Here is a 13,236-nt window from a genome sequence, read left to right on the forward strand (position 1 = left end):
TATGCTTGGTATATTTGCCCTTGCACTTGTACCCATCCCCGTGGTCCTTCTGTTCTATGGGGCGAGAATCAGGTCTCTCGGCAAATACCGCAATTGAATATGAAGCCATATACTGAGCAAAAGGAGATGCGAAGGGGTTTGGGGGGTCATGTAGACAGTCCACTCATATGTACATACTGTAGCATGGGGTTTCGCAATTGGAGCTACCGAGTTATATCTGAATCGGCGGACCTGATCCACGTCAAATACATCTACGCAACTCAACTACACGCAACCATATATATCTGATAGTATCTCCCCCTTGGTGTAACACTCTTCCACCAACAAACCCTTTTCAACATTATATATATACTGGACAAATGGCACCAACAACAAGTTCTAATAACACCAGTAAGTCTCCCCATGTCTGTCCCGGGGTTTCAAAGAATGCCCCATCTAACAAAACCCCAAGAGAAATCGAGTGGAAAGCGCCCTGGCAACAAAGTCAGGCCGCGAACACAACCCCTGTTTGCTTCGCCAGCTGCAAAATCTCATGAACGAGAGGGAGGACATCCTTCGTTTTGATGGGAACCCGATGCGCCCCGTCCCATTCCACCAGTCTCGCATTCTTCGAGCAATACTCCCGCAGCAGCACGCGATGCAGCATCAACCCCGGGTCCTGAAGACCGTGTACGTGAATCGTGGGCAGACGCAGTACATGCTCCTTGCGGCAGAGGTCCTCCAACGTGACGGGCCGATCCAACGCAATTTGCGACGCATCCATGAGAGCCGTGTTCATCACCAGCTCCGGATCCATCGAGACCAGTGGGCCTCGCCCATTCAACAAGATGGCAAACCGGAAGTTCGTCCCGCTCATAGCCTGTCCCAGTTTCTCGGCACGGATCTGTTGGCGGAAGAGTAGGCTCGCGGCGAGCTTCGCACCCTGGCTGAAGCCCATCACGGCGACGTAGTCGCCCGTGCCGCCCTGAAGGTCGTCGCGCTCCATCGCCGCATATATCGACTCCTCGATACACGCAACTGCGGTGTGCGAATCAATGGGTGGATGCTGGGGTCCTGACCGAAACCAGCGCCGAAAGGGGCCGAACTTTTCGTAGGCTGATGTCACGTCCGGCCCGGGCTCGGAGTCAAAGGGCCCTTCAACGAATACAAATCTGAAATAGTTGGACAGTTCATATCGCAACGCGCGCGTCTGCGCCTTGAAGATTCGGGAGTTGGAGCCGCCGCCGTGGAGGCAGAGGATACGGGGCAACGCTGCTTGAGGGTCATCTATGGTGGCTCGCATTGTCTTTGCCAAGTAGTGAATGGAATTTCAGACCAGAGTAGAGGTGTGTTGAGGGGATTCACACTCGTAGTCCTGTGGCTACAGTGCCCATGCCGTCTTCGAAGTCATGGACCCAACGCTGATATCGCTTCCGGTCCAATCCCTTTGCGGTGGAAGGATCCGTGCCTCTTGCCGTATCACAGATCAGTCCTCCAATGGCGGCGTCCTGTCAGACACGCCAATCAACGCGGAGGCTATACTCCGAAGCCAGGAATCGAAGGAAGTAACTCCGAAGGGGTCGATATGTCAGACTCCGAAAGGCAGAGAGTATACTAAGAATCAAGCCCATTCAGTGCCAACCGAAGGCTATTGAGACAACAAGAACCAAGAAAGATACTTCCGGATTCTACAATGATGGGCCTCAGGTACCAGCGCCATAGCTATGGGGTTATGTATCCGCACGTAGCTCAAGATGAAACTCCGTCTTACACCACGAGAGACATATCTAGTCACTGCTGGATAACCCCCTCTTCCACCTAACTATTGTAATTTGCACGCCTCGACCGAAACGCCAACTAGATAGTAGCAACGAAAGGATAGAAACTTCTCCCAGACCTGTGATACTACAAAATGCCCCCTTCCAAGGATCAGCCGAACATCCTCCGTGGCCCAGGTGTGCTTGCTACCCTCAGGACATGTCCCCTGCTTCATACTGATCGAATGCGCAGGCGACTACGAGGTGACAACCCGGGTGCACAACGACACCTATCCCGAGATCGACCCCCGTCTATTGAATCTCCAGGGAAAAAGTGTCTTCGTCACTGGGGGCTCCCGCGGGCTGGGCCGGTCCATGGCTCTATCATTCGCCAAGGCCGGCGTATCTAAAATCGCCGTGGGAGCTCGCTCATCCCTGGAAAGTCTTGCAAAGGAAATCGCCGAGGCATGCGTGAACCCACCGGAATTTCTCCCGGTGAAATTGGACGTCACCGACGAAGCGAGCGTGGCGGCCGCTGCGACCGAAGTCGGCCGGGCGTTCGGCCAGCTGAACGTTCTGGTCAACAACGCCGGGATTTTGGGGAAGTACGGTCTCATCGCGGACTCGGACCCCGAGGAGTGGTGGGAAGTGCTGAATGTCAACCTCCGCGGGCCGTATCTCGTCACGCGGGCGTTTGTGCCTCTGCTCCTCAAGGCCAGCAAAGACGACATCCGATACATCGTCAATGTCTGCAGCGTGGGGGCTCATTTGACCAACCCGACGTTGAGTAGCTACCAGGTTTCCAAGAATGCGCTCTTGAAGCTCACCACCCTGACAAATGCTGAGTACGGCCCGGGAGTAATTACGTTTGCCATCCACCCTGGGAATAGTCCAACGGATATTATGGGAGGGCCGGAGGCAATTCCGCCGCATCACAAGCATGGTAAGTGGCTCCTGAGGACAGAAATTTCGGAAGGTATTTTCGCTAACGCTCCCTTTGCAAGTGTTTGTGGAAACACCGGAGCTCAGTGGGGACTCGGTGGTATTCTTGGTGTCCAAGAGGCGCGAGTGGCTCGGCGGCAGATATATCAACTGCACCTGGGATTTACCGGAGTTGGTGTCCAAGGAGGCTGAAATCGTGCGAGGGGACAAGTTGAAGACGAAGTTCGACTTTGACATTGGTGCACCTATAGAGTTATCCTAGCCGTATTTACTTGATCTGTAGGAACTGGATAGCCACTTGCAGCAATGGAAGAAAAGCTAGCATGATAATCTACCCGATAAGCTCAGTATGCGTTGACCATTCCTCATCGGCCAATAGTGCATCCCAGTCGGCCTCTATCAAGCAAAGGAGTACGTCGACATCCCCTTCAACGGTCTGCGTCCAGAGATAGATACAGCTTTCCAGGGGCGGAAACAAAGGACGCCGGAACAAGCTCGGCGTGCCCAGCTCGCCAAATATAACGTCGTTAAAGGTGGCATGGATAATAGAAGAGACTCCCAGATCTTTATCCGGATCAAACGATCCACCAAACATAATCCTCGACTTGTCAGGCTCGTTGGCAATAAAAGTCGCCCAGCTACGAGCGGCATATGTCGTGTTGACTTCTTTGACTGCACCGCGCAGAAACAACGCGACAAGGCCCAGTGGCAAAGCCTCAAGCTCTCTAAAGCTCAGGTAACAGGTAGCGTTGTAACCCATTTGACCCAGATACTCTCGGGGAATTCCCAACGGACGGCGGGCATCCAGCGCGCGAGAGAACTTGGACAGATCATCTGGCCGCTTGCGGCGGAGCAGTCGGACAGCGGAAATTCGTTGCCATAGAAAAGCGCTCACGGTGTCATTGGTTGAGACAAAGACATCGTCTTCGCCTCCGATATCCTTCATCGCACGTTCCTTGAGAATCTGCCTTTTCAATGCCGGAAATCGTACGTAACGCCACTGCGCCGGCGGACGATTGACACGCGGCTGAACCGCTCCAAGAGGCTCACGGAGTAGGTGACTGTGGTCCAACATGGGCTCGTCGGGTTGTAGCAGTTGGACGAGTTTGGATCGGTCACGGTTGCCATGTTCCAGTTCTTCCGCTGAGAACGGCTCCCTTCGCATGGATTTCGCTAGAAGCACCAGGACACGCATCAGACCGCCCCCATCAATAATATTGTGCTGCCCTGCGATGTCAAGAAGCAGGCCTCCTCGGATGATGTTGGCCTGAAGGACGATCACCGGCGCAGGGTTGAGCTCGGCATCATCGTAAATGTGTGGAAAGGCTGGCACTGGGGCTAGGATGGCCCCATCCAGCATTGCCACCGGACCACGGGCAGCAAAAATCTCCTCGTATGTGGGACACAGGTCTGTACAGTCCTTTGTGCGCACAATGGGATGGGAATTGGTGAATTCTGAACACGGCGCCAGTCTGAAGACCCCCGAGTTCCCGGGCCCACGGCCCTCATGCACCACTCGACACGCAAGCCACGGGAAGGCCTTCGTCACTTCCTGAGTGGCACTCTTGATCAATTCGATGAAATGCTCCGGCGACCGGTTTTCAGGAAGACGAAAGGCCAAGAGCAGATGCGAATATGTTTTGAGCCGCGGGAGCTGCCCCAGGACATCCTCATACTGGGCCGAATCGAACGCCGTCATCGTGAAACAAGATGTGAGATCGAGAGCTTCGGACTATGATAGCTGTTCCGAATGTGAGACTATGTCCGCACTCGATATAAGTCAACAGCGCGTGGAGTCGATAGTCCGCCGTACTCTGTCGATGGTAGATCCCCAACGGCGGAGTTTCTTACCGTCACACTGCGGAGTTTCGAGATACACCCGCGGTCGACCCGAAGCTGTTCATGGAGTTATCCATCCTCCGGTCAAAAGAAGTTCCTTAGCTACCGTAGGAAGTAAGCTCCATCGGGGAGGTGAATGGCTCATGCAGTTACTGATACAGATTGCCCCAAGTGTATGCAGTCACAATGGGAAACAGAATGAGTCTCTATAAAGCAAGACAACGGGAAACCTCCATATCCAACGTACCAGCGACAACTGCGCCAGCTGAATCATAACATTCAAGATGACGAAGACCATAACCCTCGAGGGCCTTGCAGACCAAGTCCAGGCGCAGGCATCTACCTTGAGCACACTCTTGGCCGAGGCAAACCTACCATCTCCTTCGTTTGGCCCCGATGCACCCCCAGCGCCCCCACATGGGAAAGAATTCGAGAAGATCCAAGCGGCTCGCATGGCTCTGATCGAATCCGCAAACGCAATCCGAGATCTGGCGCTTGGACCCGAAGATTGCATTACCGCATTCTCAGATGGAGTATGTCCCAATGTGATCAGCATAGCTATGGACGATCAGGAAGCTAATCGAGTCAACCAGATCAAGCACGACCTCGCGGCGCTGCACGTCATTGTGGATTTCAACATCCCCGAGCTTGTCCCGCTGCATGGCGAGGTGTCCTACGCCGAAATTGCCCAGAAGGTCGGGTTCCCCGAGTACCGCGTGCATCGCATTCTCCGACATGCCATGACCTCTCGCATCTTCCGCGAGCCGCGTCCCGGCTATGTAGCGCACACCGGGCCCTCGGCTGCCTTCCTGCGCAACCCGGTCCTCCGTGACTGGGTCTCCTTCAACCTGGATGAGGTCTGGAAAGCCGATACGAAGCTGGTGGAGACCCTGCGAACCTGCGGGGACAGCGAAGAGCCCGCCGACTCGGCCATTGGGCGTGCCTTTGGATTCGCCCCTGGCAAGACCTACTGGGATTTTATTGCCAACGACGGCGAGGGCGAGAACAAGGGCTGGCGGCAGAGACGGTTTGCCCAGGGCATGAAGTGCCGCGCGGCCGGGAACCCGCAGACACACCACCACCTGCACTCGGCGTTTGACTGGGCAGGGCTGGGGAAAGCTACGGTCATTGACGTAAGTTTTGTGCACTGTGTGTCTGGCTTTTTGGATCAGGCTAACTCGGGCGTACACAGGTGGGTGGCTCCGCGGGCCATGTATCGATCGAGCTGGCCAAGGCGTTCCCGGACCTGGAATTCGTTGTCCAAGACTTCGAGGGCCTCAAGTCTTTCCACGACGGCGTTCCGGATGAGCTCAAGTCGCGGATTAGCTTCGAAGCGCAGGATATCCTGCAGCCGAATGCGCACCCCAACGCCGACGTCTACCTTCTGCGCTCGATTCTGCACGACTGGTCAGACAAATACGCCGTCCTCATTCTGAAGAACCTCGTGCCAGCTCTCAAAGACGGCGCGCGGGTACTGATTGCCGATTTTATCGGGCCCGAGAATACTCAATCTGGGCCCATGTGGCTGGAGCGTCTATCAACCATCCGCTCAATGCAGATGATGACGATGGTGAATGCGCCCGAGCGATCTGAGAAGGATTGGATCAACGTGGTCAAGCGGGCGGATTCGCGCTATTCGGTCAAGGCGGTGGTTACTCCTGCGGGGACTGCTATGTCTGTTATCGAGATTGTATTTAACGCCAGTGCGTAGGCCATTGTCGGGGTCTTGGGGTAGACGCGGTGTAGATAGAGTACCAGGCATGAAACTGCTTCGTCGTGTCTCTATCCATCTATGCATGGCATTCGACACCCTGAATTCCGTATGTCATTAGCATCACTAGCATCACTAGCATCGCGCAGGGAAGGCTGAGTGGATCATGGGCCGGAACGGACATCTCGCAAAGCTATATGATCGGAGGTTTTATTGACAACACAGAGAGAGACCATGATGATATATCTGCACAACGAGATGGAGATCTCAAAAGGCTAACTATGCACACAGTAGATATCGCCGGTCATCGACTCGATAAGTAAAACTGTAGAAGCCCTACTGTACAACGAGATAGGTTTATTATTTCTTCGTGAGAAATTCAGCTATTGAATTGACTTTATTCTAGATACTAGCTGCAAGCTAACGACGACCCTGTTTGTCAGTTGCATTCTGTATAAAAGTGCTCCTGTACGCAGATGGACCAGGTAGACGATCCCTTAAACTGGCACAACAATCTTCGTACCACTGACGCCAGCCTTGAGCTTGTCTAGGGCTGCGTTTATTCCCTCGAGACCGCCCTCCTCAATTTGGATATTCGGGCTAGGGACGATTTTCCCATCCTTCAAACCAGGGTGCAGCCACCCATGGAAGACCTCCTTGATGTGCTTACTCCGCACCACCTCGTCCATGGAGGGAAAGTTGAAAGTAATTTGGGTGTTATCGAGAGTCGGATGGCATTCGGGGAGAACAGGCGAATGCGCTACCTTAGCAAAGGCATCCCCCTTAGTTTCCTTTAGAATGTCTAACGTAGGCTGCAGGGCGCCATCCACGACGCAGTGCGCCGTGTGCAAGTATACACCATCCTTCTTCACGGCGTCGACAATCTTGGAGACAACGTCGCTGTCTTTATAATCAAAGACCGCATCAGCTCCGAGCTTCTTAACTAGCTCATGGTGCTTAGGACTGGCCGTAGCGTAGACAGTAAAACCAAGGGTCTTGGCTGACTGGACGGCGAATGAGCCGACACTGCTAGACGCGCCCCAGATTAGGACCGCTTGCTTATCCGCAGGGGTATACCGAGTATCGAGCGGAATACCGATCGTAGTCCAAGCCGTTAGAGCCGTCAAGACAGCAAGGGGGAAGACGGCGCCTTCTTCAAACGAGAGATTGTCGGGAAGGGGAATGACCGCTTCGGACTGAGCCAGGGCGTATTTTTGGAAAGCTCCGTGGTCGGGGGAGCCGTTCTGGTAGAAGGACGAGGCAAAGGCAATGACTCGGCTTCCGGGACCAGGCACAGGGCCTCCCGTGACACTCGAGCCGAGTTTGGCGACCACACCAGCTGCATCACCTCCGATGACCGCAGGGTAGATTGGCACCGGTGGCATGCCATAGTCCCGCTGGTAATAATCACAGGGGTTCAAGGCCACGGCCTTCACTTCGATGAGGACGTCGTTGGGACCCGGCTCGGGGGTGGCCCGCTTGCCGACGGCCAACGGACCGCCCGGCTTGGGGAGAATGGCGGCATCGTGCTCGGCGGTCATGGTGGATGTTGGACGAACGGACTTTGTGATTGTTTTTGGGAGTCGTTGGCTGCCGATAAGACTCTTCAACCTGAATATGCGAAGCATTAACGGAGAAAGGGATGACAGATGGTGAGATGAGATGTCTAGATAGGAAGTGTCCCACCACCGGTTTATATTGTGGCACTTGCTTGTGCTCTCGCTGCCAATCACGCCTTCGCTACTTAAGTCCCTAAAGCCCGATGCTAAAAGCGCTTTAGTGCTTTGTTCCTGGTTCAAGACCTCAATTTCCCGCGCTACTATGGGGACAACCCCCCTATCGCCGAATCAAAACGACACCACAGGGACGAGGCTTTTGCTGATGCTTGTCGTTGGCCCGGCGTTAAAGCCTGGCGATTTGCCTCTAAATCCGAATCAGCGATTGAAACTCCGCGGCACGACCCGTGTGGATATCGGGTGGGCATCCATGGGTCTAACTCCTTCGCTAGGCGCCGCGGGTGGGGGGAATACGTACAGTAGAGACAGCCGGGGAGGGCTCGGAGTATCACAAGTCGCCTGTCGGTACGGAGTACTCCGTCCTGCAGTCGAATAATTAATTTAGCACGTTATACATTAGGTCTAGATATCAACTACGGCCTTGGCACTCTAGCCCTCCATGCAAATTGCTTGTTTCTGGACATACACTCGGAATTGAAACAGGCACGGCGCGGGTAGTATGGGTTACCATGATGATCCACAATCCACATCCTCACATCGTCACTACATCACTTTCCGGTACAATGTTCAGGAAGATATAAAGTATGCAGAAAGACAATTCTAATTCTTTAGCTAAATGTAAGATCCTTGCACGTGTCCAAAGTCCACACAGGATACACATATCTTGTAGGTTATTTCAAAAGTCCTCTTTCCTCCTCGTCAAGCATCGTCCGTCGAGACAGGAACGGGCTGTCAGAAGTTATCTTGGAGTAGTGATTGGCGTCCAGGCAAGCCTCTCGGGCCTTGACCGTTGCTGGTCGAGATCGCTGGACCATCTCTTTTTCGTACATGCTTACAACCTCCCTCAAATCAGTTGGTTTGTTTCCACTGGGTGCTAACAGAGCGAGTAGCTTGGCCACATCAACGACGCCGTGATTAGCATTCTCTCCACGAACTAGTATCCATCTTCCGTTAGCGGATTAAAGAGAACAGCTATGCAAAATAAGGATCCTAGGAGATTTGTGATTGCCATTCACTTACAAGACGTCATTAGGTGAGCAGCATCTCCCACCGTGGTGATTCGTCCGTCTGTCGGACGCCGATTCGCATCATTCGGCATCCACTCTTGCACACGGATCACTCGAACAATGCTATCATCCGGCATACCGTAGATCAGGTCATGCACGGGATTCGCCCAATGTTTGGCCATGTGCTTCAACCATGCTAGTTGCTCAGGAAGCTCAGTTGGCGGATCGGACGGTGCTTCCTGGCCCAAGTAGCCCGACTCATAGGGCCAGCTAATGGTTAGCTGCACGCCCGCTTTGCCGTTCTTCGACCCCGCCGGCGGCATATCCAGAAAAGCGAACATAAAATAGCCATCTTGCACGGGATCCCCGGCATGGAAGAGATGCGGATCGACCCTCAAACAAGCCTCCAGCTCTTCGAGAGGATATTCAGAGCGGCAATTGAGCATGCGTATGGGTAATTGGGTGTTTTTTGAATTCTCCGCGCCATACACAAACCGGCGCACGACGGAATTTGCTCCATCTGCGCCGATGAGGAGATTTCCCGTCTCCTGATCACCATTTTCAAAGTGAGCCCGAACTGTATTATCGGTGGGAAACGTAATCTGCGACAGACGGTGCGAGTAGTGGATATCGAGGTCGGTCATGAGCAGCTGTAGGAACCTGACTCGCGACATGCGCGCTCCCTTCCAACCGGGAGGAATAGTAGTTTTGAGCGCGGGCTCTCCAGTTCGGAGGTTCAGAAAGGTAAATGAGCCCATCTGACCGTTTTTGATTGCATCCGGATTGCCCACGCACTCGAAAATCCGTGCGGAGAGTTCCTCCGGCAAAATGTCGTAGAGTTGCTGCAGCGCCCAGTGGATGGTCAGACTGAACCCACCGCCGCGGTAGAACGAGGATTCGTCGCGCTCATGAATACTGAATGTGAAGGGCGCGGACTGGCCTTCTGCCTCCAGTCTCGCGTTCAGCTTTCGCAGCCCCTGCGCAAGCAGGAGTCCTGTGAGACCTGCACCGATGATGACGATATGTGTTTTCTTGGGCTTCTCATGGTGTTCCCCTTCTCCGTACAGGACACCCTTCACGAGTTTCAAGATAGACATCATGGTACAGCAATTGTGGAATCGGTGTGTTGGATATGGAGGCCTGTTATCTTAGAACTTGATTCAGTCCGAACTAAAGGACAATAGGCCGTGAAAAGAGAGCTTTTCTGAGGGATTACCGATCCCATAATCAATCCTCGGAGTGGCTCCAGTATACCGTTCCTGGGAGTTCATAGTGGCCTGATGTCCTGTAGTTGTTGATCAGTAACCCATGGTGTGATGTACATCTATGGCCTCGGGATGTCGGTGTTTCTGGAAATCAGTCACCACTGGTCATAGACCGCGCGGTGGAAAATATCCATGAACACTGTTCTATATGGGACGCATTATGAGTTATTCCGAGAAAATAAATATCATTCACTATGTAAGGTCTATGAAACGGAAGACTTTATCTTCCATGTCTTGTCAAATGGAGTATGAGAAACTCCGGCGCCTCAACCCACATGGACTAGTGAGATTGTTCACCACCAGCAAGATAAGACTAGGCTAAATTCGAGATTGCCTGACGGGAGTTGCCCGAATCAGCGACCGAACCGGCTGAACTTGAATAATAATTATCCTAAGTGAGGCGTGAGTCGAGGGGATATCCAGAGATATTTCGCTCCCACCGGTGGACTAGGACACTAACAACCGCTTTGACTCTCGTATTCAGCTAATTACTATCTAAATGGCTATGCTAAGCTCCTCAGCTCTTTAATTTCGTGAAGAATCCTGTAGTCAGCCCCCTTTTTAGATCACCTCCACCTCTGTCCACCGGCTAGAGGCTCTCATCGACCCGTATTCGATCCCACCACAGGGGGCTATGCGACGTGCCACTGTCAGGTTCATTTCCGGGGAAGATGATGAATTCGGACTTTAATGCCTTCATCCAACATGGTCCGATGTGATGGCCCACGCGAGTCATGAGTGAGATTACGAGGCGTTGGACGGGATGACGGCGCGTCTTAAAGGAGTCTGGCTTTGCTTCTAAAAGCGAACGCATCGCCGGGTTTCCAACATCCGCATGTCTACAGTTTATTCGGACCTTTCACATCCAGCTCATCGTGAACCATGCGTTCCAACACTGTGATTCTTGCTGCCTTGCCATTGGTGGCTTCGGCTGCATCGACGTCTGGCAATTGGGGCGGAGGCGTGAATTACTCGAAGATTTTTGGTGGCGGACTGTCAGCGAATGCGAGCATCCACTATCCAGGCCAGCCTGACTATAATACCACCACAGTCCAGCGCTGGTCGACTTGGGCAGAGCCGACTTTCGCGGTGACCATCAAGCCTGCCACCGACGAAGACGTGCAGTACATCGTAAGCATACGACCTTGTCCATTGCCAGGCGTCTTCTAATTGGGATCAGATAAGAACTGCCAACAAATATAACCTGACTTTCCTTGCTACTGGTGGTGGTCATGGCGGCGAAACGGGCTTTGCTACCGTGAAGCACGCCGTCAACATTGACCTGTCAAACTTCAAAGAGAACGTCCTTGACCTGGAGGCTAATACACTGACCGTCGGCCCTGGAAACTCCTTTTCTGCCTTTGAAACCAACCTATACAACGCGGGAAAGATGGTTCGTAAGTCTAGCCTTCAGTCATAGATTTGTGTGGCACATCGCACTTACACATTTTTTCCAGCTGTTGGCAATGCGTTCTGTGTTAACATGATTGGCGCCACCATCGGCGCAGGCGTAGGCCCCTATCAGGGTCTCCACGGTCTAGTCATCGATGCCCTGCGGTCTGTCCGCCTAGTCACTGCCAGCGGTGATATTGTCACGGCATCCGACGAGGAGAATCCCGACCTCTTTTGGGCGGTGCGAGGCGCCGGTGCCAACTTTGGTATTATCACCTCAGCAACGTACGAGATTTTCGATGCCCCTAATAATGGCAATGTGGTCCTGGCTGAGTTTGCATACCCTGGTTCCGTCAATGGCTCGCTCTGGCAGCTGCTGGAATCATGGGGTGAGACCTATCCAAAGGAAATGGGCCTTACTATGTCGGCCTCTTATAGCCAGACAACCGGAACGGTGCGTGTATCCATCTTGAAGCGACCGACTTCATATTCTAACACAACTCTTGGAACTACAGACTTCTTCATCTGCCTCCTTGACCTACTTCGGGACCCAAGAAGCCGCCCAGCCATGGATCGATCAACTGCTTGCTCTGAACCCCACGCAGTGGCGTAACGCGACCCTTCCGTGGAGCGAGGTCAGCCAAAACTCCGGCTTTGGCACAGGCGCCAGCGTTTGTGCCACCGGAAAGTATAACAACCATCCGTCTGTCGGCGCTAAGCAGACGTCTGTTTCCACCTACATCGAGGTGTTCAACCAGTACGTGGAGATAATGAAGGCCAGGCCGTGGCTCACTAGCGCCCTTGTCGTCCAGCGGTTCAACACGACGGCGACTCTCGCGGTTCCAGAGAGCAAGCGGGGTGTCTATCCTGGACGTGACTTCAGCTCCCTCATGTACGTTTCGATCCTCTCGTGATACTTTTGAGACAAGCCCCGAGTAACCGTCATATCCCTTTCGTGCCCGCTGACACCCAGCCACAGCATCCTCGAAAACTACTATGATGGCCCGCGTCACGACGCCGACGTCTACCGCTTCAGCAAGAAGCTGCGCAGTCAGCTAGTCGCCACTAGTGGATTTGACAGTTTGCAAACCTATATCAACTACGCGCACGGCGATGAAGGCCCGGAGGTGTGGTATGGCAAGGATAACCTTCCCAGGCTGGTACAGTTGAAGAGACAGTGGGATCCAGAGGGCAAGTTTGGGCCGGGCAACCCCATCCCCCTGGCTTAGAGGAGGGCGTTGAGATGGATTCGGAATTGTTTGGACTTGTGCTACAATGTACATTGGCAGACGTGTGTAAAGCGAGCTATACGAGAGGGTGTAAGTCGTGCTTATATATATGTGGGTATCGGAGTTTCCATATGTTTTCTCCGTAATGCACTAAACGGGTGATTATTGGAACCAATTCGTGCACGCATTCCACAGTCCGTAGAGTTACCCCGAAGCTGTTGCTCTCTGATTCCCCTTATCACTTGCACCCACATAAATTACTTTCACGTTCGGCTCGTTTGTCCTCCAAGTATTTGTTCCTCTCCCATACCGACCGAGCTAGCGGGCATATCCTAACAGGAATACAAGACAAGGGCCCGCAAGAATGAAAGCTATCAAG

At 53.3% G+C, this 13,236-nt stretch overlaps 6 protein-coding genes across 6 annotated transcripts; 3 read left to right on the plus strand and 3 right to left on the minus strand.

The window, feature by feature from the left end:
- Positions 1 to 484: 484 nt before the first annotated feature.
- ATEG_03437 (uncharacterized protein) lies at positions 485 to 1,282 on the minus strand (the record flags this gene model as incomplete). Its single annotated transcript, XM_001212615.1, has 1 exon — positions 485 to 1,282. The coding sequence occupies one exon, from the start codon at positions 1,280 to 1,282 to the stop codon at positions 485 to 487; it is 798 nt and encodes a 265-aa protein (XP_001212615.1).
- Positions 1,283 to 1,891: 609 nt separating this feature from the next.
- Positions 1,892 to 3,561, plus strand: ATEG_03438 (SDR family NAD(P)-dependent oxidoreductase; the record flags this gene model as incomplete). Its single annotated transcript, XM_001212616.1, has 4 exons — positions 1,892 to 1,934; positions 1,990 to 2,679; positions 2,741 to 2,874; positions 3,058 to 3,561. 4 exons carry the CDS (start codon positions 1,892 to 1,894, stop codon positions 3,559 to 3,561), a joined length of 1,371 nt encoding a protein of 456 aa, XP_001212616.1.
- A 1,240-nt stretch (positions 3,562 to 4,801) lies between these two features.
- On the plus strand, positions 4,802 to 6,228 carry ATEG_03439 (uncharacterized protein; the record flags this gene model as incomplete). The annotated part of the gene is made up of 3 exons (XM_001212617.1): positions 4,802 to 5,050; positions 5,111 to 5,650; positions 5,710 to 6,228. The coding sequence occupies 3 exons, from the start codon at positions 4,802 to 4,804 to the stop codon at positions 6,226 to 6,228; spliced, it is 1,308 nt and encodes a 435-aa protein (XP_001212617.1).
- A 559-nt stretch (positions 6,229 to 6,787) lies between these two features.
- Positions 6,788 to 7,769, minus strand: ATEG_03440 (zinc-binding alcohol dehydrogenase family protein; the record flags this gene model as incomplete). Its single annotated transcript, XM_001212618.1, has 2 exons — positions 6,788 to 6,828; positions 6,899 to 7,769. 2 exons carry the CDS (start codon positions 7,767 to 7,769, stop codon positions 6,788 to 6,790), a joined length of 912 nt encoding a protein of 303 aa, XP_001212618.1.
- Positions 7,770 to 8,663: 894 nt separating this feature from the next.
- ATEG_03441 (FAD-dependent monooxygenase) lies at positions 8,664 to 10,068 on the minus strand (the record flags this gene model as incomplete). The annotated part of the gene is made up of 3 exons (XM_001212619.1): positions 8,664 to 8,693; positions 8,801 to 8,898; positions 8,985 to 10,068. The coding sequence occupies 3 exons, from the start codon at positions 10,066 to 10,068 to the stop codon at positions 8,664 to 8,666; spliced, it is 1,212 nt and encodes a 403-aa protein (XP_001212619.1).
- Positions 10,069 to 11,118: 1,050 nt separating this feature from the next.
- fmqD (FAD-dependent monooxygenase fmqD) lies at positions 11,119 to 12,857 on the plus strand (the record flags this gene model as incomplete). The annotated part of the gene is made up of 5 exons (XM_001212620.1): positions 11,119 to 11,367; positions 11,417 to 11,633; positions 11,694 to 12,082; positions 12,144 to 12,520; positions 12,608 to 12,857. 5 exons carry the CDS (start codon positions 11,119 to 11,121, stop codon positions 12,855 to 12,857), a joined length of 1,482 nt encoding a protein of 493 aa, XP_001212620.1.
- Positions 12,858 to 13,236: the final 379 nt, after the last annotated feature.

This window comes from Aspergillus terreus, genomic scaffold, assembly GCF_000149615.1.
Source record: "Aspergillus terreus NIH2624 scaffold_4 genomic scaffold, whole genome shotgun sequence".
Lineage (NCBI taxonomy): Eukaryota > Fungi > Ascomycota > Eurotiomycetes > Eurotiales > Aspergillaceae > Aspergillus > Aspergillus terreus.